We start from the raw sequence: 26,925 nt of genomic DNA on the forward strand, positions 1-26,925 counted from the left end.
ATCCCACACAGGTGAGACTGGGACAGGACAGGTGAGACCTGCACAGGTGAGAGGAAAACCTGCACAGGTGAGAGCAGATCAGGACAGGTAAGATGGGAACAGGTGAGGGGAGACTGGGACAGGTGACACTGGGACAGGACAGGTGAGACCCCACTCAGGTGAGACCAGGACAGGTGAGACTGGGGCAGGACAGGTGAGGGGAGACTGGGACAGGTGACACTGGGACAGGACAGGTGAGACCCCACTCAGGTGAGACCAGGACAGGACAGGTGAGGGGACACTGGGACAAGTGAGAACCTGCACAGGTGAGGGAAGAACCTTAACAGGTGAGACTGGGATGGGTGACACCAGAACAGGACAGGTGAGACCCTGCACAGGTGAGATTGAGACAGGACAGGTGAGGGGAGACTGGGACAGGTGAGACAAGACTAGGTGAACACTGACACAGGTGAGACTGGGACAGGGGACACCCCACAGGTGAGACCTTGCATTGGTGAGACCTGCACAGGTGAGAGCAGCATGGGGAGCACTGACACAACAGGTGAGACCCACACAGGTGACACCTGCACCAGGTAGGTGAGACCTCAACAGGTGAGACCTCAACAGGTAAACACCTCTGGGGGTGAGGGGGGGAGACCCTGCACAGGTGAGACCTGACACAGGTGAGATGGGAACAGGTGAGACCTGCCCAGGTGAGAGCAGAGCAGCCCCTGCCCAGGACAGGTGAGCACCTAAAGGGGGAGAACCTGCCCAGGTGAGAATCTCCACAAGGGAGGGGACACCTGCACAGGTGAGACCTGACACAGGTGAGACCTGCACAGGTGAGGGGAGACCTGGCACAGGTGAGACCTGACACAGGTAAACACAGACATGAGGGAGGGGAGGGTAGTTCCATAAAATTCCATGAAATCCAATAAAATCGTATAAAAATCCCATTAAAATTCCATGAAATCCCATTAAAATTCCATAAAATGCAATGAAATTCCATAAAATCCAATGAAAATTCTATGAAAATTCTGTTAAATCCCATTTAAATCCCATGAAATCCCATAAAACCCCCATTCAATCCCATAAAATCTCATTAAATTCTATAAAATCCCATAAAATTCCATGAAATCCCATCAAATTCCATCAAAATTCCATGAGATCCCACAAAATCCCAGGAAACCCCCGTGGGTTCAGTGTCCCCACCTGTCAGGGAAGGTCATGGGGTCCCGCTGGGATGAGCCGGAGCCGAGGATCCTGTGGGGAGAGAGGGAATGGTGAAAATCCCCAAAAATTCTGGGAGTTGGGAATGTTGGAATGGGATTTGGATCCCAAACTCCCAAAAATCCCAGAATCCCAAATTCCGAAATATCCCCAAAATGCCAAATCACCAAAATGCCAAAAATCCCAAAGCTGGGATTGGATTGTTTCAGGATCTGGGAATGCTGGCAAAGGATTTTGAATCCCAAAATCCCAAAAAATCCCAAGTGTGGGATTTGGAAATGCTGGAAAAGGATTTTGGATCCCAAATTCCAAAATCCCAAACCCCCAAAATCCCAAAAAATTCCAAACCTGGGATTTGGGAATGTTGAGGCAGGATTTGGAATCCCAAACTCCCAAAAATCCCAAATTCCCAAATCCCCAAAAATCCCAAATTCCCAAAATCTGCAAAATCCAAACCCTGAGATTTGGGAATGATGGAAAAGGATTTTGGATCCCAAAATCCCAAATCCCCCAAATCCCAAAACCCCAAAAATCCCAAACTTGGGATTTGGGAATGCTGGAACAGGATTTTGGATCCCAAAATCCCCAATCAGGGATTTGGGAATGCTGGAACAACCCCAGGAGGATTTGGGAATCCCAAAACAACAAAACCACCTTAAAAATTTGGGAATATCAACCCCAGGATTTGGGAATCCCAAACTACGACACAATCCTGGGAATTGGGATTTGGGAATCCCAAAATTACGTCACCACCAAGAAAATCAGGAACATCGGCCACGGGATTTGGGAATTCCAAAAGGACGGATCTACCTCAAAAACTGGGAATATCAACCTCAGGATTTGGGAATCCCAAACTACGACACAATCCTGGGAATCGAGATTTGGGAATCCCAAAAGGGTGGATCCACCTCAAAAACTGGGAATATCAGCCCTGGGATTTGGGAATTCTGGTTCCATTGGGAATTCCCACTTATGGGAATCCCTGAACTGGGAAACAGCCCCGGGATTTGGGAATCCCAAAAGCACAGACACAATCCTGGGAATGAGGATTTGGGAATCCCAAAAGGATGGAACCACCACAGGAATTGGAAATCCCAAAACTCCAACACAGCCACAGGATTTGGGATTTAGGAATCCCAAAAGGAAGGATCCAGCAGGAAAACTGGGAATATCAACCAGGAGATTTGGGAATTGGGGATCCCAAAGCGACGGCACCATCAGGAAAATCGGGAATATCAGCACGACACATTCCCAAATTCCCGGCATTTGGGAATCCCAACAGGACGGATTCACCAGGAAAACTGGGATTATCAACCGGGAGATTTGGGAATCCCAAACTACAACACAATCCTGGGAATTGGGATTTGGGAATCCCAAAACGTTGGAATTACCACAGGAAATGAGAATCCCAAAAGTCCAACACAGCCCCTGGATTTGGGATTTGGGAATCCTAAAAGGATGACATCACCAAGAAAACTGGGAATATCAGCCCTGGGATTTGGGAATTCTGGCCCCACTGGGAATTCCCACTCATGGGAATCCCAGAACTGGGACACAGCCCCGGGATTTGGGATTTGTGGGATTTGGGATTTGCGGGAATTCCCAGGTTTCTCAGTTCCCATCCACGGAATTCCCAGATTTTCTGTCATTCCCAATTTCTATCCATCAATTCCCAGATTTCCCTTCACTCCCAGTTTTTCCATCAAGGCAATTCCCAGATTTCCTTCCATTCCCAATTTCCATCCACAGAATTTCCAATTCCCGTCCATAGAATTCCCAGATTTCCCTTCATTCCCAGGTTTTCCATCCACAGAACTCCCAGATTTTCTGTCATTCCCAATTTCCATTAAAGGAATTCCCAGATTTCCCTTCATTCCTGGTTTCCACAGGGAATTCCACAGAATTCCCAAGTTTTCTGTCATTCCCAATTTCCATCCAAGGAAATCCCAGGTTTCCCAGTTTCCATCCACAGAATTCCCAGTTTTTCCTCCATTCCCAGATTTCCCTTCATTCCCAGATTTCCATCAATGGAATTCCCAGATTTCCCAGTTCCCATCCACAGAATTCCCAGATTTCCCTTCACTCCCAGATTTCCTTTCTTTCCTGGTTTTCATCAATGGAATTCCCAGATTTCCATCCATCAATTCCCAGATTTCCCTTAATTCCCAGATTTTCCTCCATTCCCAAATTTCCATCCACGGAATTCCCAGATTTTCTCTTATTCCCAGATTTTCATAATTGGAATTCTCAGTTTCCATCCAAGGAATTCCCAGATTTCCCTTCACTCCCAAATTTCCCTTCATTCCCTGTTTTCATCAATGGAATTCCCAGATTTCCCTTCATTCCCAGATTTCCTTTCTTTCCTGGTTTTCATCAATGCAATTCCCAATTTTCATCCACCAAATTCCCAGATTTCCCAATCTCCATCCATGGAATTCCCAGATTTCCCAGTTTCCATTCATGGAATTCCCAGATTTCCCTTCACTCCCAGGTTTCCCCTCATTCCCAATTTCCATCAATGAATTCCCAGATTTTTCTTCATTCCCAAATTTCCCTTCATTCCCTGTTTTTCCATCTACAGAATTCCCAGATTTCCTGGTTTCCATCCATGGAATTCTCAGTTTCCATCCAAGGAACTCCCAGATTTCCCTTCATTCCCAGATTTCCCTTCATTCCCTGTTTTCATCAATGGAATTCCCAGATTTACCTTCATTCCCAGATTTCCTTTCTTTCCTGGTTTTCATCAATGCAATTCCCAGTTTTTCCATCCACAGAATTCCCAGATTTCCCTCTATTCCCAGATTTCCATTCATGGAATGCCCAGATTTCCCTTCACTCCCAGGTTTCCCCTCATTCCCAATTTCCATCAAAGAATTCCCAGATTTTTCTTCATTCCCAAATTTCCCTTCATTCCCTGTTTTTCCATCTACAGAATTCCCAGATTTCCTGGTTTCCATCCATGGAATTCTCAGTTTCCATCCAAGGAACTCCCAGATTTCCCTTCATTCCCAGATTTCCTTTCATTCCTGGTTTTCATCAATGCAATTCCCAATTTCCACCCACAGATTTCCCAGTTTTTCCTCCATTCCCAGATTTCCACCAATGGAATTCCCAGATTTTCCTTCATTCCTGGATTTCTCTTAATTCCCAATTTCCATCCACAGAATTCCCAGATTTCTCTTCACTCCCAGATTTCTCTTAATTCCCAGTTTTTACCCACAGAATTCCCAGTTTTCCCCCCATTCCCACATTTCCCAGCTCTGGGACCCTTCGGCCATTCCCGGGATTTTCCGTCCCCGTGATCCCGGGAATTCCAGTGGGAATTAACCCGGCTCAGCCCCAGCTCTCGGGGCTTTAAGAGGATCTGGGAAAATCCCACAAAATCCTTTGGAATTTGGAGCTGCCCCGACCCCTTTTCCCAGGAGTTTGAGGGTCCAACAGAGCTGGAATTCCTTGGATTTCACTGGGAAATTCCGGAATTCTGGAATTCCCGCTGTGTTAAAGTTTGGAATTCTCAGGAAGGAGCTCCTGGTTGGATCAAGAGTGGGGGAAAATCCTGGAAAAATTTGGGATCTGTGGGAAAAACTGGATAAGGAGCAACAGAGAATTCCCAGGAATTCCTGGGAGTGTCCAAAGCCAGCCTGGAAAAACCTGGGAAAACCTGGAAAAAACACCTGGAAAAATGGGAATATCCCTGAGCTCCTTCCCAGCCCAAAAACATCCCAGAATTCCAGGAATCCATGGAAAAAAAAAAAAAAAAAAAAAAAAAAAAAAGAGGGATTTATTCCCTGTCAGGATTCGTCTCCAGCCTCGGAATTCCATCAGCAACATCCCTGGGATGGAGCCGGAATTTTGGGATTTGAAACATTCCCAGAATAGCCCAAATTTTCAGCATTCCCAGATTTCCAGCATTCCCAGATTTTCCAGCATTCCCAGATTTTCCAGCATTCCCAGATTTTCCAGCCCCTTTCCTGCCGATCCCTGACAGTTCCCGGCTTATTTCCCAAATTCCACGGCAGATTCCTGCTCCTCTCCCAAAATCCAGGATTTTCCCACTGATTCCTGACAGATCCCAGCCCCTTTTCCCAAAATCCCTGGCAGATTCCAGCTGTTCCTGCTGATCCCAGGTGAATTCCAGCCCCTTTCCCACTGATCCAAAGCCACTTCCAGCCCCTTTCCCAAAATCCCTGTCAAATTCCAGCTCCTTTCCCAAAACTCCTCAGATTCCAGCCCCTTTCCCACTGATCCATGGTCACTTCCAGCTCCTTTTGCAGAAATTCCTGTCAGATCCAGCCCTTTCCTGATGATCCAAGGTCACTTCCTTCTCCTGTCCCAAAATTCCAGGCCAGTCCTGCTCCTTTCCTGCTGATCCCAGGCTGATCCCAGCCCCTTTTTCCAAATCCCTGACAGATCCCAGCCCCTTTCCTGAAATCCATGGCCACTTCCAGCCCCTTTCCCACTGATCCAAGGCCATTTCCAGCTCCTGTCCCAAAATCCACAGCAGATTCCAGCCCCTTTCCCAAAATTCCAGCCCCTTTCCTGCTGATCCCAAGCCGATCCCAGCCCTTTTCCCCAAACCCCAGCCAATCCCAGCTCCTTTCCCAAAATCCCTGGCAGATTCCAGCTCCTTTCCTGAAATCCAAGGCACTTTTAGCCCCTTTCCCCAAAATCCCAGGCTGATCCTGCTCCTTTTCTGCTGATCCCAGCCCCTCTCCCAAAATCCCAGGCCAATCCCAGCCCCTTCCCCAAAATCCCTGGCAGATTCCAGCTGTTCCTGCTGATCCCAGGCTGATTCCAGCCCCTTTTCCACTGATCCAAGGCCACTTCCAGCTCCTTTCCCAAGATCCCAGGCCAATTCCAGCTCTTTTCCCTAAATCCACAGCAGATCCCAGCACTTCTCCCAAAATTCCAGCCAATCCCAGCCCTTTTCCCAAAATCCCTGGCAGATCCAGCCTGTTTCTCCCTGATCCACAGCCACTTCCAGCTCCTGCTCCAAATCCCTGACAGATTCCAGTCCCTTTCCCAAAATCCAAGGCAAATTCCAGCCCCTTTCCCACCAATCCAAAGCCACTTCCAGCTCCTGTCCCAAAATCCACAGCAGATCCAGCCCCTTTCCTGAAATCCAAGGCTGATCCCAGCCCTTTCCTGAAATTCCTGGTAGATCCAGCCCCTTCCCCAAATCCCAGGCTGGTCTCAGCCCCTTTCCCAAATTCTGTGACAGATCCCAGCCCCTTTCCTGAAATCTGTGACCACTTCCAGCCCCTTTCCCAAAATCCCTGGCAGATTCCAGCTGTTCCTGCTGATCCCAGGTGAATTCCAGCCCCTTTCCCACTGATCCAAGGCCACTTCCAGCCCTTTTCCCTAAATCCCAGGCTGTTCCCAGCCCTTTTCCCTAAATCTCTGACAGATCCAGCTCTTTTCCCAAAATCCCAGGCTGATTCCAGCCCTTTCCCCTCCGATTCAAAGCCACTTCCAGCCCCTGCCCCCAAATTCCTGGCAGATTCCAGCTGCTCCTGCTGATCCCAGGTGAATTCCAGCCCCTTTCCCACTGATCCATGGCCACTTCCAGCCCCTTTCTCAAAATCCCAGCCTGACCCCAGCCCTTTTTCCCAAACTCCCAGCCCAATCCCAGCCCTTTTTTAAACTCCCAGCCCAATCCCAGCCCCTTTTCCCGAACTCCCAGCCCGATCCCAGCCCTTTTCCTGCTGCTGCAGGGCCCATTCCAGGCGCTGCCATCCCGGATTCCCCCAGGCCCCTCCACTGTCACTTCCTGTGACTCTCCAGCTGCACTTCCCGGAGCCATCCCGGAGCCAGGAGCCGGGACTGGGAACATTCCCGGGGTTTGGGACACCCAGGGGCGCTCGGGAATTCCGGGAATGGGGGAACTGTCCCGAGCAAGGCAGGGAAATCCCAGAGAAACCAAAGTGACACTGAGCAGAGGGGTGAGAAAATTGTGGAAAATGTGGAAAAAGAGTCAGGAAACGCTCGGGCTGGAATCCCAGTCCTGAGTGAGGCATTCCTGGGTGGAATTCCTGCAATTCCCAGGTGGAATTCCCACAATTCCCGGGTTTCTTTTGCCCACTGAGTGCTGTGCAGGGTCAGGATTGTCCCGCATCCCCTCCCAGGATTCCCAAATTCCTGCAGTTCCTGGGTTTCCTTTGCCCATGAGTGCTGTGCAGGGTTGGGATTGTCCAGCATTGCCCTGGGACTCCTGAATTCCCAGGATACATCCCAGTCCCAATCCCAGTACTGATTCCAATCCTGGTGCTGATCCTGACCCCAATCCCGGTTCTGATCCCAATCCCGGTACTGATTCCAATCCTGGTGCTGCTCCCAGTGCCCATCCCAGCACTGATCCCAATCCCGGTGTCACTCCTGGTGCCCATCCCAGTCTCAATTCTGGTGCCAATACCAGTGCTCATCCCAGTCCCAGTCCTGGCACTGCTCCTGATCCTGGTGCCCATCCCAGTCTCAATCCCAGTCCTGCTCCCAATCCCAGTGCCCAAACCCGGTTCTGATCCCCACCCCGGTACTGATCCCACTCCCGGTGCTGCTCCTGCTCCTGGCGCTGCTCCCGGTGCCCATCCCAGTCCCAGTGCTGGTGCCAGTCTCCAGTCCCAGTCCCAATCCCGGTACTGATCCCGATCCCGGCCCGGATCCCGCTCCCAGTGCCCATCCCAGTCCCAGTGCTGGTGCCAGTCTCCAGTCCCAGTCCCAATCCCGGTACTGATCCTGCTCCCGGTGCCCATCCCAAGTCCCAATCCCGGTGCTGATCCCGATCCCGGCCCGGATCCTGGTCCCAGTGCCCATCCCAAGTCCCAGTCCCGGTGCGGATCCTGCTCCCGGTGCGGATCCCGCTCCCAGTGCCCATCTTAAGCCCCAGTTCCGGTGCTACTCCTGAATGCCGGTGCCCATCCCATGGCTGACCCCGGTCCGGATCCCGGTCCCGTCGCCCATCCCATGGCCGATCCCGATTCCCGGTCCGGATGCCGGTCCCGGTGCCGTTCCCGGTGCCCCGGGGCGCAGGAAGGGCGGCCGGCCGGGGACTCTTATTGTGACACGGCCCCGGCCCGGCCCGGCCGCACGGCCCCGACCGCGGCCACCGCGGGGCTCCCACCGGGGACCGGGGACACCCCGGGGACACGGGGGGACCGGGCACGGGGACACGGCGGGGATGGCGGGTCTGGGCACCGGGGAATGACCTGGGGAGGGTCGGGATGACCAGGGAGTGACCACAAGGGTGACCACGGGGTGACCGGGGGGTCCGGGGGTACCGGTACCGGGGGGTACCGAGGGGTACCGGGGCTGGGGACACCGGGATGGGGACACGGCGGGGGATGGAGGGTCTGGACAGCGGGGATTGAGCTGGGGAGGGGTCTGGATGACCAGGGAGTGACCACGGGGGGTGACCAGGGGGGTCCGGGGGGGTCCCCGTGCCCAGGGAGCTCCGGGGGTACCGGTACCGGGGGGTACCGGGGTGGGGACACCGGGACGGGGACACGGCGGGTCTGGACAGCGGGGATTGAGCTGGGGAGGGTCGGGCTGACCAGGGAGTGACCACAGGGGGTGACCAGGGGGGTTCGGGGGGGTGCCCGGGGGGTTCGGGGGGTCCCGGTGCCCCCGGCCCGTCCCGGAGCTCGGGATGGGGCCGGAGCCGGGCCCGGAGCGCTCGGGGCGGCGGCGGAGGAGGAAGAGCAGGAGGAGGAGGAGGAGGAGGAGGAAGAGGAGGAAGAGGAGGAAGAGGAAGCAGCGGCAGCCCGGCGGAAAAGCCCCGCAGCAACTTTCCCAAACAAAAGCCGGCGGCGGGCCGGGCCGGGGCCGGGGCCGGGCGGGAGCTGGGGGGTCCCGGGTGGGATAAACCCGGCGGGTCCCGGAGCGCTCCCGGCGCCCCCGGCCCCGCTCCCGCCGCCGCCAGCGGGACTTTGCACTTTCCGCGCTCTCCTCACCACCGGGAAACGCCGCCAACTCCCCCGGCGGCTCCGCCTGGGCCCGGCCCGCGTTTCCCGGGGAAGGCGGCGGGTCCGGAGACAATAAACCGCCGGGAAAGAACTTTTACCGGGAGAACTCGGCGGGCGCTGCTCCGCTCCTTCCCCGCCGCATCCGCAGCGAGCCCGGCCGGGCTGGGCTGTGCCGTGCCGGGCCGTGCCCGCTCTCCGCGCCCCTGTGTCCCCGTCCCGGGCCGGGCCGGTGCCGGTGCCGCCGCGGCTCCCGGGGCCGGCCGTGAGCGCCCCTCACACATGGAGTCGCGGCGGCAGCGCCGGAGCATGCGCGGGGCGGGGCCCGCCGGCGGGGCCGGCCGAGGGACGGGCCGGGGACAGCGGTGAGGCGGCGCGGGGACGCTGAGGGGACGGCGGGAGGCAGGGAGGGCACGGCGGGGACGGCGCGGGGAGAGAAGCGGGGGAGCACCGGGGGAGAAGCGGGAGCGCCCCCGGCCCGAGCCCCTCACGGAGCCGCGGCCGCCGCCGCTTCCGGGGGGAGACGCGCTTGTGTCGAGGGCTGCCATTGGCCCAGGGGGTCGCGCGGGGGATGTGAGGGAGGCGATGATTGGCTGGAGAGGCGGGCGGGGGGCGCGCGGGCTGAGCCGAGCTGGGAGAGGCCACGTGGAGAGAGAGAGAGAGAGAGAGGGGACAGAGGGGACAGAGAGAGGGGACAGGGAGGGGACAGAGAGGGGCCAGAGGGGACACAGAGGGGACAGAGGGGACAGGGAGGGGGGACAGAGGGGACAGACAGAGGGGACAGAGGGGACAGGGAGGGGGGACAGGGAGGGGGGACAGAGGGGACAGGGAGGGGGACAGGGAGGGGGACAGAGGGGACAGGGAGGGGACAGAGAGGGACCAGAGGGGACAGGGAGGGGGGACAGAGGGGACAGGGAGGGGGACAGAGGGGACAGAGAGGGGACAGAGGGGACAAGGAGAGGGGACAGTAGGGGGACAGGGAGGGGGACAGAGGGGACAGGGAGGGGACAGAGGGGACAGGGAGAGGGGACAGGGAGAGGGGACAGTGGCCGATGCAGGAGACACGGGACGGGGACAGGGCACGGCTCCGATCCCAAAATTTCCCTGATCCCAAAAATCCCCTGATCCCAAAAGAAGCTCCAGGAAAGCCCAAGGAGAACCCGGGACCTCAAAACCCTCCTGGAGAACTCCCCCAAATCCCAGGAAATTCCCCCAAATCCCAGGAAATCCCCCCAAATTCCAGCAGATCCCCCCCCCACCCCAATCCCAGGGAATTCCCAATAAATCCTGGCAGTTCTCCTCAAATCCCAGCAAATTCCTGTGAAATCCCAAAAATTTCTCCCCAAATCCCAATGAATTCCCCCCAAATCGCCAGAAAATTCCCTAAAAATCTCAGCAGATCTCCCAAAAAAATTCCTCCCAAATCAGCATCCCCAGGATTGTGGGAAAAGACTTTTCCAGGGAAGTTTTGGTTCCAGAGTCGGATCCAAAATCCCAAATTTTGATCATTTTACGCCAAATTAAAGGCAGAAGGAATTCGGAGCTGTGTAATTATTAATTATTATTAATTATTATTAATTATTACTAATTATTCCCAGATCCCTGCTGTGCTTTTCCAGCCTATTCCCATTTTTTTTTTGGATGTTGTCCCAAAATCCAAGAAAGAAATCCCCCAAAAAGCCCCAAATTCCCAGGATTTGGGATCAGGAATCCCAAATATTCCTGCAGGGGGAACATGGGGATGATCCCAGGGAAAAATTCCATGGATAACGCCCCAAAACTTGGAAAAATCCCATGGGTATCACCCCAAAGCAGGAAAATCCAGTGACTATCACCCCAAAACTTGGAAAATCCAATGGATGCCACCCTAAAACTGGGAAAATCCCATGAATTTCATCCCAAATTTGGAAAATAATCCAATGAATATCAAAGCAAACTGGGGAAATTCCATGAATATCAACCCAAAACTTGGAAAATCCAATGGATATCATCCCTAAAGTGGGAAAACTCTATGGATTCCATCCCAAAACTTGGACAAATCTAATGAATATCACCTCAAACTGGGAAAATTCTACGGATTCCATCCCAAAACTGGGAAAATCCAACTCCAAACCACTCCAAACTGGGAAAATTCCATGGATATCACCCCAAACTGGAAAAAAATCCATGGATATCACCCCAAACTGGGAAAATTCCATGGATTCCATCCCCAAACTGGGAAAATTCTATGGATAACACCCCAAAACTGGAAAAAATCCAATGGACATCACCCAAAACTTGGAAAATCCAACAGATTCCATCCCAAAACTGGGAAAAATCCAACTCCAAACCACTCCAAACTGGGAAAATTCCATGGATGTCACCCCAAAACTGGGAAAATTCCATGGATTCCATCCCAAAACTGGAAAAATTCCATGGATATCACCCCAAAACTGGGAAAATCCAACGGATTCCATCCCAAACTGGGAAAATTCTATGGATAACACCCCCAAACTGGAAAAAAATCCAATGGACATCACCCCAAACTGGGAAATCTCCATGGATTCCATCCCAAAACTGGGAAAATCCAACGGATTCCATCTCGAAACTGGGAAAATTTCATGGATTCCATCCCCAAACTGGAAAAAATCCAATGGATATCACCCTGAAACTGGGAAAATCCAAGGGATACCATTCCAAACTGGAAAAATTCCATGGATTCCATCCCAAAACTGGGAAAATCCAACGGACTCCATCCCAAAACCTGGAAAAATCCAATGGACATCACCCAAAACTTGGACAAATCCAACAGATTCCATCCCAAAACTGGGAAAATCCAACTCCAAACCACTCCAAACTGGGAAAATTCCATGGATATCACCCCAAAACTGGGAAAATTCCATGGATTCCATCCCCAAACTGGGAAAATTCCATGGATATCACCCCAAAACTGGGAAAATCCAACGGATTCCATCCCAAACTGGGAAAATTCTATGGATAACACCCCCAAACTGGAAAAAAATCCAATGGACATCACCCCAAAACTGGGAAATCTCCATGGATTCCATCCCAAAACTGGGAAAATCCAACGGATTCCATCTCGAAACTGGGAAAATTTCATGGATTCCATCCCCAAACTGGAAAAAATCCAATGGATATCACCCTGAAACTGGGAAAATCCAAGGGATACCATTCCAAACTGGAAAAATTCCATGGATTCCATCCCAAAACTGGGAAAATCCAACGGACTCCATCCCAAAACCTGGAAAAATCCAATGGACATCACCCAAAACTTGGACAAATCCAACAGATTCCATCCCAAAACTGGGAAAATCCAACTCCAAACCACTGCAAACTGGGAAAATTCCATGGATATCACCCCAAAACTGGGAAAATTCCATGGATTCCATCCCCAAACTGGGAAAATTCCATGGATATCACCCCAAAACTGGGAAAATCCAACGGATTCCATCCCAAACTGGGAAAATTCTATGGATAACACCCCCAAACTGGAAAAAAATCCAATGGACATCACCCCAAAACTGGGAAATCTCCATGGATTCCATCCCAAAACTGGGAAAATCCAACGGACTCCATCCCAAAACTGGAAAAAAGCCAATGGACATCACCCAAAACTTGGAAAATCCAACAGATTCCATCCCAAAACTGGGAAAAATCCAACTCCAAACCACTCCAAACTGGGAAAATTCCATGGATGTCACCCCAAAACTGGGAAAATTCCATGGATTCCATCCCCAAACTGGGAAAATTCCCTGGAAATCATCCCCAACCAGTTTCCCTGGATAAAATCCCATCCCATTGGAAGAGCTCGGATATCCCGGGATGGGAAAGATCCCAAAAGTTTTAAAAATTCCTTTGGGATTTTCCCAGTTCTCTCCCAGAGCTCATTCCAGAGGTTTCTGCCTCTCCCAGAAAAAAAAGATTTGGGGAATTTTTTTTTTCCTTCAGGGAAAGGTGGGATGGAATTCCCAGAGAAGTTGTGGCTGCCCCTGGAAAAAAAAAACCTGGAAAAATCCAGGATTGTGGAAGGTGTGGGGTGGGATCGGGTGATCCCTCAGCTCCTTCCATCCCAAAATTCCAGGAATAAATCCAGAATTCCAAGAATAAATTCCACTCTGTGCCTGTTTTCCAAATTCCAGCTGGAAATCCCTGGGATGGGAAATGATCCTGAGGGTCAGGGCCACCCAAATCCCCCAAAATTCCATTTAAATTCCCTTTAAATTCCCTTTAAATTCCCCCAATTCTCCATCAGCCTCATCATTTTGGGATTTGGGAAAAAATCCAATAAATTCTGAATTTTCTCCTTTTCCCCTCCTCTTCCCACTCTTTCCCTGTTTTTTTTGGGGGGAAAAATCCCATTTTAGGATTTTTTTTTAAGGATTTAGAAGGGATTAATTCCCAAGGAGGAGAATTAATCCCAAGGGAGGGATTCATTAATTCCCAGATTTTGATCCAGGAGCCAATTCCCGATGGGAAAATAAGGGAAAAAAACCCTTCAGTTTTAACTTAAATTGAAGGAAAATGTAATAAAATTCCTTTAAAAGTTGGGAATTGGGATTTGCTGAGTCCAAAGCAGCGGGAAATGCTGAGAAAAAACGTGGAATATTTCAGTTTGGGAGAGGGAAATGGAGTTTTTTGAAGAAAATTGAATTTTAGGAAGAAAAATCCATCTTTTTTTAGAAGAAAATTGAATTTTAGGAAGGAAAAATCTGTGTTTTAGGAAGGAAAATCTGTGGTTTTTTAGAGGAAATTCGAGTTTTAGGAAGGAAAAACCCTATTTTTAGCAGCCAGTCTGCTTTTAAAATTTGAATTTGGCTTTTTTTCCCTCCCCAAAAAATAAATAAAAAAGTTTTTTTAGGAGTTTAATGCCAAATCCCAACTCCAGACTGGCCCTGCTGGAGCTGCCTTTTCCAGGGAATAAAATGGAGCTGAATTTCCCTTTTTTTGCTGCCCAAAAAAACCCAAAAATCCTTGAAAAATTCCCATTTCCTGCCCCCAGGAATTCCAGAGGGGATTCCAGGACCCGGCCTGGGGCTGGAGCTGGGAAAATTCAGGATAAATTCCCCCGAATTCAGCCAAATTTTCCTTGGGATGAGTTTTTTTGGGAATGTCCGATCCTGGTTTCCGTGGGGATGGGACAGAGGGGTAAAATTTGGGATGGAGACCCAAAAATCCGAGGATTTGGGGGGGTTTGGGATGAGATTTGGGATGAGATTTGGGATGGGATTTGAGATGGGATTTGGGGTGGGATTTTGGGGGGTTTGGGATGGGATTTGGGATCAGATTTGAGGGAGTTTGGGATGGGATTTGGGGGGGTTTGGGATGGAGCCCCAGGATTTGGGATGGAGCTCTGGATTTGGAATGAGCTCTGGGATTTGGGACAGACCCTCAGGATTTGGGATGGATCCCTGGGATTTGCACAGATCATTGGGATTTGGGATTGAGTCCCAGGATTCACCACAGACCCCCAGAATTTGGGATGGAGCTCTGGGATTTCACACAGATCAAGGAATTCACCACAGACTCCTGGGATTTGGGATGGAGCCCCAGGATTTGGGTTTGAGCCACAGATTTCACACAGACCCTCAAAGATTGAGTGCAGAGCCCCGAGATTTGGGATGGAGCCCTGGGAATCCCCACAGAATCCTGGGATTTGGGATGGATCCCCAGGATTCACCACAGACCCCTGGGATTCCCCACAGAATCTTGGAATTTGGGACAGAGCCACGGAATTTTACCACAGAAACCTGGGATTTGGGATGGAGCCCTTGGATTCATCACAGACCCCTGGGATTCCCCACAGAATTTTGGAATTTGGGACAGAGCCACGGAATTTTACCACAGAAACTTGGGATTTGGGATGGACCCCTTGGATTCATCACAGTCCCCTGGGATTCACCACAGATCCCTGGGATTTGGGGCAGAGCCCTACATTTCACACAGAGCCCTGGGATTCACTGCAGAGTCCCAGGATTTGGGATGGATCCCCAGGATTTGGGACAGACCCCTGGATTTCACACAGATCCCTGAGATTCAGTGCAGCCCCCCTGGGATTTGGGATGGACCCCTGGGAATCACCACAGATCCCTGGGATTTGGGACAGATCCCTTGGGATCTAGGATGAACCTTTGGGATTCGCCAGAGATCCTGGGATTCACCACAGACCCCCAGGATATTGGGATGGAGCCCTGGGATTCCTCACAAAATCCTGGAATTTGGGACGGAGCCATAGAATTTACCACAGAATCCTGGGATTTGGGATGGAGCCCTTGGATTCATCACAGACCCCTGGGATTCTCCACAGATCCCTGAGATTTGGGGCAGAGCCCTACATTTCACACAGAGCCCTGGGATTCACTGCAGAGTCCCAGGATTTGGGATGGATCCCTGGGATTTGGGATGAACCTTTGGGATTCTCCACAGATCCCTGGGATTCATCACAGACCCCCAGGATATTGGGATGGAGCCTTGGGATTCACTGCAGAATCCCAGGATCTGGAACAGGCCCTTGGGATTTGGGATGGAGCCCTGGATTTCACACAGACCCTTGGGATTTAGGATGGACCCTGGGATTCACCACAGACCCTCAGGATTCACTGCAGCTCCCTGGGATTAACCACAGACCCCCAGGATTTGGGATGGAGCCCTGGGATTCTCCATAGATCCTCAAGATTTGGGACAGACTCCCAGGATATTGGGATGGACCCTTGGGATTCACTGCAGAACCCTGGGATTTGAGACAGACCCCTGGGATTTGGGATGGATCTCCGGGATTTGGGACAGACCCCTGGATTTCACACAGATCCCTGAGATTCAGTGCAGCCCCCCTGGGATTTGGGATGGACCCCTGGGAATCATCACAGACCCTCAGGATTTGGGACAGATCCCTGGGATTTGGGACAGACCCCTGGATTTCACACAGATCCTGGGATTCACCACAGACCCCCCCAAGATTTGGGAGAGATCCCTGGGATTCACAGACCCCTGGATTTCACACAAACCCCCCTGGGATTTGGGATGAACCTTTGGGATTCTCCACAGATCCTGGGATTCACCACAGACCCCCAGGATATTGGGATGGACCCTTGGGATTCACTGCAGAATCCCAGGATTTGGGACAGACCCCTGGATTTCACACAGACCCCTGGAGTCCTCCACAGACCCCCAGATCTCCCCTCAGACCCTCAGGTTTTCCTGCAGACCCTCAGAGTTTTGAGGAACAGACTCCCAACTTTTCCAGCAATTCCTTGGATTATCCCACAAATCCTCAGGATTCCCTCACGCCCTCTCAGGTTTTCCAGCACAATCCTGGGATTTGGGGCAAACCCTCAGGATTTCCCGCAAAGCCTGGATGAAAATCCCTGGATTTTGGGACAGACCCTCAGATTTTGGGACAGACCCTCAGACTTTGGCCCCAGGTTTTCCAGCAGAACCCCAAATTTTCCAGCAGACCCTCAAGTTTTGGGGCAAACCCCTGGATTTTCCAGCAGACCCTCAGATTTTTGGACAGGCCCTCAAATTTTGGGACAGACCCCTGGATTTTCCAGCAGAACCCTGAGGTTTTTCCCTGCCACCCCTGAGGTTTCCCAGTGCATCCCCAGCTTTCCCTTCAGCCCCTCAGATTTTAGGAAAATCCTCCAGTTTTAGGCCAAACCCTCAGATTTCACCCCAGACCCTCAACTTTTCCAGCTGATCCCCAGCTTTCCCTTCAGCCCCTCAGCTTTCCCCCAAACCCCTCAGTTCTCTCCAAACCCCTCAGCTTTTCCTGCATCCCTGTTTTTCCCTTCAACCCCTCAGCTTTTCCTGCACCCCTCAGTCTTCCCCAAACCCCTCAAAATTTCCCAAATCCCTCAGCTTTTCCTGCACTCCTCACTTTTTTCCCCCCCAAAACCCCCAACTTTCCCTTTAGCTTTAACTTTTCCCCAAACCCCTCAGCTTTCCCCCCCAATCCATCAGCTTTCCTTTTAACCCATCAACTTTTCCTGCACTCCTCAGTTCTCTCCAAACCTCTCATCATTCCCTTCAACCCTCACTTTTCCCCCAAACCCCTCAGCTTTTCCTACATCCCTGTTTTTCCCTTCAACCCCTCAACTATTCCTGCACCTCTCAGTCATCCCCAAACCCCTCAGCTTTCCCTTCAACCCCTCAATTTTTCCTGTATCCCTGTTCTCTCCAAACCCTTAATTTTTTCCCCTCAAACCCCTCACTTTTTTCCCCCAACTCCCTAAACTTTTCCTGCACTCCTGTTTCCCCAAACCCCTGAGCATTCCCTTCACCCCCTGAACTTTTTCTGCATCCCTCAGTTCTCTCCAAACCCCTGAGCTTTTCCTGTACTCCTCACTCTTCCCCCCAAACCCCTCAGTATTCCCTTCACCACTCAGCTCTCCCCAAACCCCTCAGTATTCCCTTCACCCCTCCCTTTTTGCCTCCAAACCCCTCAGCACTCCCTTCAATCCCTCAACTTTTCCTGCATCCCTGAGTTCTTTCCAAACTCCTCATCTTTTCCCTAAACCTTTCATCATTACCTTCACCCCCTGAACTTTTTCTGCATCCCTCAGTTCTCCCCAAACCCCTCAGTTCTCCCCAAACTTCTCAGCATTCCCTTCACCCAACTTTTCCTGCATCCCTCAGTTCTCTCCAAACCCCTCAGTTCTCTCCAAACCCCTCAGTATTCCCTTCACTCCTCAGCTTTTCCTGCATCCCTCAGCTCTCTCCAAACCCCTCAACTTTTCCCTGAACCCCTCAGCTTTTCCTTCATCCCTTTTCTCCCCAAAACCCCTTAACTTTTCCTGCATCCCTCAGTTCTCCCCAAACCCCTCAGCATTCCCTCTACCCCTCAACTTTTCCTGCATCCCTCAGTTCTTTCCAAACCCCTCAACTTTTTCCCCAAACCTCTCAGCTTCCCCCAAACCCCTCAACTTTTCCTGCACCCCTCAGTCTCCCCAAACCCCTCAGTTCTCCCCAAACTTCCCAGTATTCCCTTCACCCCTTCAACTTTTCCTGCATCCCTGAGTTCTCTCCAAACCCCTCAACTTTCCCCAAACCCCTCACCTTTCCCCCGCACCCCTCACCATCCCCTCCCCTCTCCCTTTCCCCCTCCCCTCTCCCCTCACCCATCCCCATCTCTCTCTCTCAGTGTCCCTTTCCCCCTCTCTCAGTCTCAGCCCAGCCCCGCCGTTTCCCCGCCCCGTTGCCCAAAAAAAAAAAAAAAACTTTTTCTCCGTGTTTCCGGAGTGCCCCTCACACACACACACACACACACACACACCGGGGGGACACACAACCCCACACAGACACACAGACACAGATCTCACAGCCTGTGCCCTCCCCGAGGGCCGCTCGGTGCTCTGGTGGCCCCGGTGGCCCCGGAGGTGGCCCGTCCCCTCCCCCATTCCCCTCCCCCGCCCTGCCAAGGCTGTGGCACCAATAATCCGCCTTTGCTGACATGCTCTGGTGGCTGTGCCTATCGGGCAACTCCCAGGATGCACTCCCGCTCCTCCCTGGCACCCCCTCACACCGTGCCCACCCTCCTTTCGGACTTACCCACCTTTTTTTTTTTTTTTTTTTCTCTTTTTAGTTTTTTTTTTTTTATTATTATTATTATATTATGTTCTTAACCCGCCCCCCCCTTTTATCACACACACGCCCGGCCGCACTTTCATCCGCCGTGAACCGAGCAAAGCAAAGCCAAGCCAAGCGAACCCCCCCCGGCGCTTTGGCGCTCCGCGCTCAGCCCCAATTCCCCGCCTTCCCTTTGCCGGGGTTCCCCCTCAGCGGGGCCGCATTTTAACCCCCCGTTCCCTTCTCTCCCCCCTCACAACCCCCCCTCACACACAAGCCCCGGCTCTCGGTGCCCGATTGCCCCCTGAGGGGGGGAGTGAGGAGAGGGGGGTGTGTGCGGGGGTCCCCCCAGCAGGGCCGGGGAGCGGGCGAGGCGCGGGGTGTCACTCACTGTCCGGAGCCCCCTCAGAGCCGCCTCCTCCTCCTCCTCAGCGGGGCCCGGCCCGGACTGGGGCCGTGGGGGGAGGGGAGGCGGCTCCCTCAGGTGGCCACTGACAGGAGGGGGGGGGCGGGGGGGGCTGCGCGCGCAGGGGGACCCGCCCCCCCCTCAATCCCCGGCCCCCCCCATCCTCCCGCCCCTCCCCCGCCCTGCCCTCCCCCTCTCTCTCCCCTTCCCCTCCCCTTGTGTCCCCCTTCCCCTATAGAGCCCCCTCCCCATGTTGGGGACCCCCCCCCGTTGCCGGGCAGATTTGGGACACCCCCGCGCCCGGCCACGCCCCCTCCCCTGCCCAGGCCTGGGGCGCTGCGTTGGGTGGGTTTTTTTTTTAATCTTTAAACTAATGATGGACGGAGGTGCCAGCCAATAGAAAGGTGGGTTGCCTGCCGTGCAGTCAATAGGCGCGAAGAGGTAGTAAGTAGGCCCGCCCACGTAGTAAGCGGTGAGGGGAAAGGCGTGGTGTTTTGGGTTTGATTGACGGGAGTGTTGGCCAATAAGCGGCACGCCCCCGTGGTGCGCGGCTCGTGCCTGCTGCGAGGGCGGAAAAAGGCGCGGCTTTGATTTGATTGATCGGTAAACTATCCAATAGAAGACAGCGGGTCGCTAAGGGGAGCCAATGAAAGCGCGGCCCGCGGGGAGGGGGCGGTGCGGGGGCGGGGCCGGGCCGCGCTGGCTCCGCCCGGGGCCGGCTGAGGTGATGGCGGCCGGGGAGGGGCCGGCCCGCCGCCCTTATCCGCCCGCGCAGGCCGCGCTGGGGCCGCGGATAGGGGGGGCGGCGGGAGGAAACGGGGGAGGCACCGGCGGCCTGGAGGAGCCGGCTCTGCGGGCGGGGTTGTGGCCGGGCCGGGGCAGCGCCGGGACTCGCGGCTGGGCCGGACGGGGCCGGGGGGGAAAAGGCCCGGAGAGACCGGGACCGGGAACGGGGACAGGGCCCGGGCCGGGGCGGCTCCAGCCGGTACCGGGGCAGCTCTGGCCGGTCCCGGAGCAGCTCCAGCCGGTCCTGGGACAGAAACAAGGCCCGGTACCGGGGCAGGGGCAGGGCTGGGCCCGGAGCCGCAGTTCCGGCCGGTACCGGGACAGGATCGGTCCCGCAGCCGCAGTTCCGGCCGGTACCGGGACAGGATCGGTCCCGAAGCCGCAGTTCCGGCCGGTACCGAAGCTGAGGCAGGGCCCGGTACCGAAGCAGCTCCAGCAGGTCCCGGTCCCGGGGATGAGATGCCGGCACCGGGAGCAGCTCCAGGCCGTGCCGGGCACGGAGATGAGGCCCCGCTCCGGGCCGGTGCCGGGATCAGGAGGGGCTGGTCCCGATTCCAGTCCTGATCCTGGTCCCAGTCCCACTGGAGCAGCCGGTACCGGGGGCCGGGGATGAGGGCCTGGTGCCGGTGCCGGGGGCAGATCCCGGTCCCAGGGTCAGGTGCCGGTCCTGGGGTCAGGGCTGAGGTTCTGGGTCAGGTCCCGGTTCTGGGGCAGGTCCCGGTCCCAGGGTCAGGGCCGAGGTCCCGGGGCAGGTCCCATTCCCGGTCCAGGGGTCAGGGATGTGGTCCCGGTGCCGGTTCTGGGGTCAGGGATAAGGTCCCGGTCCCAGTCCCGGGTCGGGCCCCCGGGGTGACTCGGGCTGATGTGGGTCAGAACCGCCCGGGCCGGTCCGGCCGCTCCTGCGGGATCGGGATCGTCCCCGCAGGAATTTAACCCTTGGGGTCATCCCCAGAGGGATTTGGGATCATCCCCACTGGGATTTAACCCTCAGGATCATCCCCGCTGGGATTTGAGATCATTCCCACTGGAATTTGGGGTCATGCCCACTGGGATTTAACCCTCAGGATCGTTCCCATTGGGATTTGGGATCATTCCCCTTCAGATTTAACTCTCCGAATTGTTCCACTGGGATTTGGGATCATCCCCATTGGAATTTGGAATCATTCCTGGTGGGATTTAACCTTTGGGATCATCCCCAAAGGGATTTGGGATCATTCCCATTGGGATTTAACCCTCAGAATCGTCTCATTGGGATTTGGGATAATTTCCATTGGAATTTAACCCTTGGGATCATTCCCATTGGGATTTGGAATCATTCTTGGTGGGATTTAACCCTCAGGATCATTCCTGGTGGGATTTAGGATCATTCCCATTGGGATTTAACTCTTGGGATCATTCCATTGGGATTATTCCCCCATTGGGATTTGGGATTATTCCCATTGGGATCTGGGATCATTCCTGGTGGGCTTTAACCCTTGGGATCATTCCCGATGGGATCTGGGATCATTCCCACTGGGATAACCCTTGGGATCATTTGCACATGGGTTTGGGATCATTCCCCTTGAGATTTGGGATCGTTCCCATTGAGATTTAATGCTCAGGATCATTCCCAAAGGGATTTGGGATCATTCCCATTGGGATTTAACTCATAGAATTGTTCCATTGGGATTTGGGATAATTTCCATTGGAATTTAACCCTTGGGATCATTCCCACTGGGATTTGGGATCATTCTTGGTGGGATTTAGAATCATTCCATTGAGATTATTCCCCCATTGGGATTTGGGATTATTCCCATTGGGATCTGGGATCATTCCTGGTGGGATTTAACCCTTGGGATCATTTGCACATGGATTTGGGATCATTCCCATTAGGATTTAACCCTTGGGATCGTTCCCATTGGACCCTCAAGATCGTTCCCATTGGGATTTGGGATCATCCCCAAAGGGATTTGAGATCATCCTCAATGGGATTTGGAATCATTCCCACTGGGATTTAGGATTATTCCCATTGAGACTTTACCCTCAGAATCATTCCATTGGGATTATTCCTGGTGGGATTTAACCCTTGGGATCATTCCCGATGGGATCTGGGATCATTCCCGCTGGGATAACCCTTGGGATCATTTGCACATGGATTTGGGATCATTCCCCTTGAGATTTGGGATCGTTCCCATTGGGATTTAACGCTCAGCATCATTCCCATTGGGATTTGGGATCATCCTCAATGGAATTTGGGATCGTTCCCATTGGGATTTAACTCTCAGGATTGTTCCCACTGGGATTTGGGATCGTTCCTGGTGGGATTTAACCCTTGGGATCATTCCCATTGGGATTTGGGATCATCCCCATTGGGATTTAACCCTCAGAATCGTCTCATTGGGATTTGGGATAATTTCCATTGGAATTTAACCCTTGGGATCGTTCCCATTGGGATTTGGGATCATTCCTGGTGGGATTTGGGATCATCCCCAATGGATTTGGGATTGTTCCCATTGGGATTTAACTCTCAGGATCGTTCCCACTGGGATTTGGGATCGTTCCTGGTGGGATTTAACCCTTGGGATCATCCCCAAAGGGATTTGGGATCATTCCCATTGGGATTTAACCCTCAGAATCGTCTCATTGGGATTTGGGATAATTTCCATTGGAATTTAACCCTTGGGATCGTTCCCATTGGGATTTGGGATTGTTCCCATTGGGATTTGAGATCATTCCCACTGGGATTTAACCCTCAGAATCGTCTCATTGGGATTTGGGATAATTTCCATTGGAAATTAACCCTTGGAATCATTCCTGGTGGGATTTGGAATCATCCTCAATGGATTTGGGATCGTTCCCATTGGGATTTAACTCTCAGAATTGTTCCATTGGGATTTGGGATCATCCCCATTGGAATTTGGAATCATTCCTGGTGGGATTTAACCCTTGGGATCATCCCCAAAGGGATTTGGGATCATTCCCACTGGGATTTAACTCTCAGAATTGTTCCATTGGGATTTGGGATCATCCCCAATGGAATTTGGGGTCATTCCCATTGGGATTTGGGATCATTTTTAAAGGATTTTGTGGTCATTTTCCCCAAAGAATTCCATAATTTCAGGACGAAAGACCTCAACAAAATTGGGAGAAAATCCCTGAATTTTTTCCCATTTCCCTCCATAAATTCCAAAAAAATTCCAGCTCCTCTTTCCCACCTTCTAATCCACAAAAATAATAAAAATAATGAAGAACTGCCCCAAGAAAAGCTATTAAATAATTTAATATACAATGGTAAAAAGCTCTGTACATTGGCCCGGGAATTTCCGCCGGGAATTTCGGGAATTTTGGGAATTCTGGATTTGGGGAAAAGCTCAGAGCTCCAATCCCAACCCCACCCACAAAATTCCAAAGGGATTTTATTTTTCCAGCTGGTTCAGCCACTAAAAAAGAGATTTTTTTATGACAAACTGAAGGAAAATTGGGATTTTTTTTTGGGAATTTTGTTCCTTCCTCGGCATCTTTTAAAAGTTTGGGAAAGTTCTTTTCCTACAGGAATTCCCTGGGAAATTCCCGAAGTTCAGATCTCCAAAATTGGGATTTTTTTCCCCAATTTTTCCCAAATTTTCCTGATTTTTTTTACCCCCAAATTTTCAGGATTTGGCTGCCCAAATCCAGCCTGGAATAGTGGAAGTGTCCCTGCCCCAGGATTGGAAAATCCTCAGGTTTTTCCAGCCCAAAAATTGGGAATTTTATCCCAAAAATTTGGGAATTTTACCCCAAAATTTGGGAATTTCATCCCAAAAATTTGGGAATTTGATCCCAAAAATTTCCAAGCCACAGCTGAGTTTAGTCTGAAATTCCAGAATATTCCAAAATATTCTGGGGTTAGAAGAGAAAAAAAAAATAAAAAAATTGGATTTTCTGGCTGAGATTTTGGGGATTTTCAGCCTTTTCCCAATGAAAAGGAAAATTCCAAGGGGAAAAAAAAGATTCCAAGGAATTTGTTGCTTGGAATTAAAATAATAAAAAAAATTAAAAATGGGAATTTGCTTCCCAAAAAAAAAAAAAAAACCAACAAAAAAAAGAGAAAATTCCCCCAATTTTTCCAGGATTTAAAACTGAAATTTTGAATTTTTAAAACTCTTAAGATCCCAAAATTCTTGGGATGGTTTTGTCCCATTGGGATCCCAAAAATCCCCCCAAAAAACCCAAAATTGGGAAAATTTCCTCAGTTTTTCCATTGGGATTAAAATCTTGAGATCCTAAAATTCTTGGAATGGTTTTGTCAAAAAAAAACCCCAAAAAACCCCAAAAATGAGAAAATTCCACCAATTTTTCCAGGATTTAAAATAGAAATTTTTAACTTTTAAAAATCTTGAGATTCCAAAATTCCTGGGATGGTTTTGTCCCAAAAATCCCAAAAAAAAACCCCCAAAATTCTGGAATTTTACACAGAAAAATCCCCCCAAAAATCTGGAATTTTTCTTCAGGAAAATCCAAAAAAATTCCCAAAAAAATTTGGAATTTTATACAGGGAATTTCACAGGAAAAATAAAATAAAAAAAATCCCCCAAAATTTGGGAATTTTTCCTCAGGAAAATCTCCAAAAATTCCCAAAAAAATCTTGGAATTTTTCCACTGGGAAATCCTCCCAAAAATCCCAAAAATTTCTGGAATTTTCCACAGGGAAATCTACAGGAAAATCCCCCCAAAAAATCCCCCAAAAAGTCCAAAAACTCCTGGAATTTTCCACAAAAAAATCCCCCATAAAATCTGGAAAGTTTCCACAGGGAATTCCACAAGAAAAAAAAAAAATCCTAAAAAAATTCGGAATTTTCCTCAGGAAAATCCCCGAAAATCCCCCAAAAAATCTGGATTTTTTTTCCTCAAGAAAATCCCCCCAAAATTCCAGAATTTTCCATAGAAAAATCCAAAAAAATCCTGGATTTTTTTCCCCAGGGAATTCCAATCCTTGATTTCCTCCTCTTCTTTTTTATCCCCAAATATTTCCCAACTTTTTCCCCTTCCCCACTCCTCAAAAAATTCCAAATTTTTTCCTGGGAATTCCCAAAATTTTTGGGATTCACTTGGAAATTCCCCAACTCTGGAAAATTCCTTTTTTTTTTTTTCTTATTTTCAGAGGAAAATTTGAAGTTTTTCTGTCAATTTTTTCTCTTTTTTCCCCCAAGTTTTTGACACTTTTTAATGGGATTTTTTTCCTCCTTTTCCCCAATTTTTGAAGTTTTTCCATCAATTTTTTTCTCTTTTTTGTGGGATTTTTTTTCCTCCTTTTTTCCCCAATTTTTTCTCTTTTTTGTGGGATTTTTCCTCTTTTTTTTCCCAAATTTTGACACTTTTTTGGTGGGATTTTTTTCTCCTTTTTCCCACGTTTTTTGTGGGCCTTTTTCCTCTTTTTCCCCAAATTTTTGAAGTTTTTTTCTGGGATTTTTCCTCTTTTTTTTCCCCAAATTTTTGAACTTTTTCCGTCGATTTTTCCTCTTTTTTTCTCATTTTTTCCTCTTTTTTCCCCAATTTTTGACCTTTTTCTTTGGGGTTTTTTTCCAGGCTGTTGTTGCTGTGGATCCTGAAGTTTTTCCTGTTGTTTTTCCTGGTTTTTTTTTTGGGAATTTGTTGTTTTGGGCTCAGAGGAGACTGGCCAGGCTGGTGGTGGGGCCGTTCTGGGCCTGGAATTGGACTGGGGGGGGTCCGTCCGTCCACTGAAAAAAAAAAAAAAAAAAAGGGAAAAAAAATCAAAATAAAGATCAGAATTCCTGGAAAAAAATCCTTCGGGGGTAAAAAATTCACAGGGAAAATTTTCCTGTTCCCAAATTCTCAAATTCTGAGGAAAATCCGATTTTCCAGGGTTTTTTTTTTTTTTAGGATTTAAAGTGAAAATCATGAGAGAAATTGGGGAAAAATTCCCTCAGGATCATGAAATTCCCAGGGAATCCCAAATTCCGACCAAAATCCTGCTGGGATTTCCCTTTCCAGGGTTTTTTGGGGAGTTTCAAAGTGAAAATCCCACTGAAATTTGGTTTTCCAAGAGGTTTTTTTTTTTTGGAATTTCAAAGCAAAATCCTGGGGAAAATTCCTGGAAAAACTGGGGAAATTCCTCAGGATCATGAAATTCCCAGGGATTCCAAAATTCCATCCCTTCATCCCATTGGGATTTGCCTTTCCAGGTTTTTTTTTTGAAATTTCAAAGCCAAAATCTCGGGAAAAATTGGGAAAATTCCATTGGGATCACAGAAATCCCAAATTCCAACCCCTCATCCCCCTGGGATTGGATTCTCCAAGGGAATTTTTGGGATTTCAAAGTGAAAATCCTGGGAAAATTCCCTTGGGATCGAGGAATTCCCAGGGAATTCCCAAATTCCAACCAAAATCCCACCAGGATTTGATTTTTCAAGGGTTTTTCTTGGGAATTTCAAAGCCAAAATTCCCTCAGGATTAAAAAATTCCCAGGAAAATCCTCCCTGTTCCCCACATTCCCAAATTCCAACCAAAATCTTGCTGGGATTTGATTTTCCAGGGGATTTTTGGGATTTCAAAGTGAAAATTCCCTCGGGGTCACAGAATTCCCAGGGATTCCCAAATCCCACCAAGGAATTCTGATGGGATTTGATTTTTCCAGGGTTTTTTGTCCAGTGGAAAATTTAGTTTTGGGATAGAAAATTCAACTTTGAGTGGGCAAGTCCAATCTTGAGGTGGAAAAATTCAGTTGCAGGTGGGAAAAATCCAATTTTGAGGCAGAAAAATTCAATCTTGGGGCAGGAAAATTCAATTTTTGGGCAGAAAATTCCATTTTGTGGTGGGAAAATCCAATTTTGGGGTGGTAAAATTCAACTTTGGGGTGGAAAAACTCAATTCTGGGGAGGAGATTCAATTCTGAGGTGGGAAAATCCAATTTTGGGGTGTGAAAACTCAAATTTTGTGGCGGAAAAACGCAATTTTAGGCAGGAAAATCCAATCTCGGGGCAAGAAAATTCAATTTTGAGGCAGAAAATTTCATTTTGGGGTGAAAAATTC

General features: G+C 50.6%; 2 protein-coding genes across 3 annotated transcripts in view; both read right to left on the reverse strand.

The window, feature by feature from the left end:
• The window catches only part of GATAD2A (GATA zinc finger domain containing 2A), a 58,322-nt gene extending 39,110 nt beyond the window's left edge, over positions 1–19,212 (reverse strand). For both annotated transcript variants that reach the window (XM_083879852.1, XM_083879853.1), the window contains exons 1-2: positions 19,117–19,212; positions 1,192–1,242 (exon numbers count right to left, since the gene is read on the reverse strand). The gene's annotated coding sequence lies outside the window, so the exon portion shown is untranslated. The remainder of the gene's footprint in view (positions 1–1,191; positions 1,243–19,116) is intronic.
• A 6,274-nt stretch (positions 19,213–25,486) lies between these two features.
• Positions 25,487–26,925, reverse strand: part of MAU2 (MAU2 sister chromatid cohesion factor) — a gene marked incomplete at its 5' end in the record, with an annotated part of 33,930 nt that continues 32,491 nt past the window's right edge. Inside the window, one exon of the mRNA XM_083879856.1 lies at positions 25,487–25,613. Coding sequence (XP_083735982.1) covers positions 25,539–25,613 — 75 coding nt within the window. The 3' untranslated portion in view covers positions 25,487–25,538. The remainder of the gene's footprint in view (positions 25,614–26,925) is intronic.

The sequence above is a fragment of the Zosterops lateralis genome (genome assembly GCF_965231275.1).
Source record: "Zosterops lateralis genome assembly, chromosome: 29".
Lineage (NCBI taxonomy): Eukaryota > Metazoa > Chordata > Aves > Passeriformes > Zosteropidae > Zosterops > Zosterops lateralis.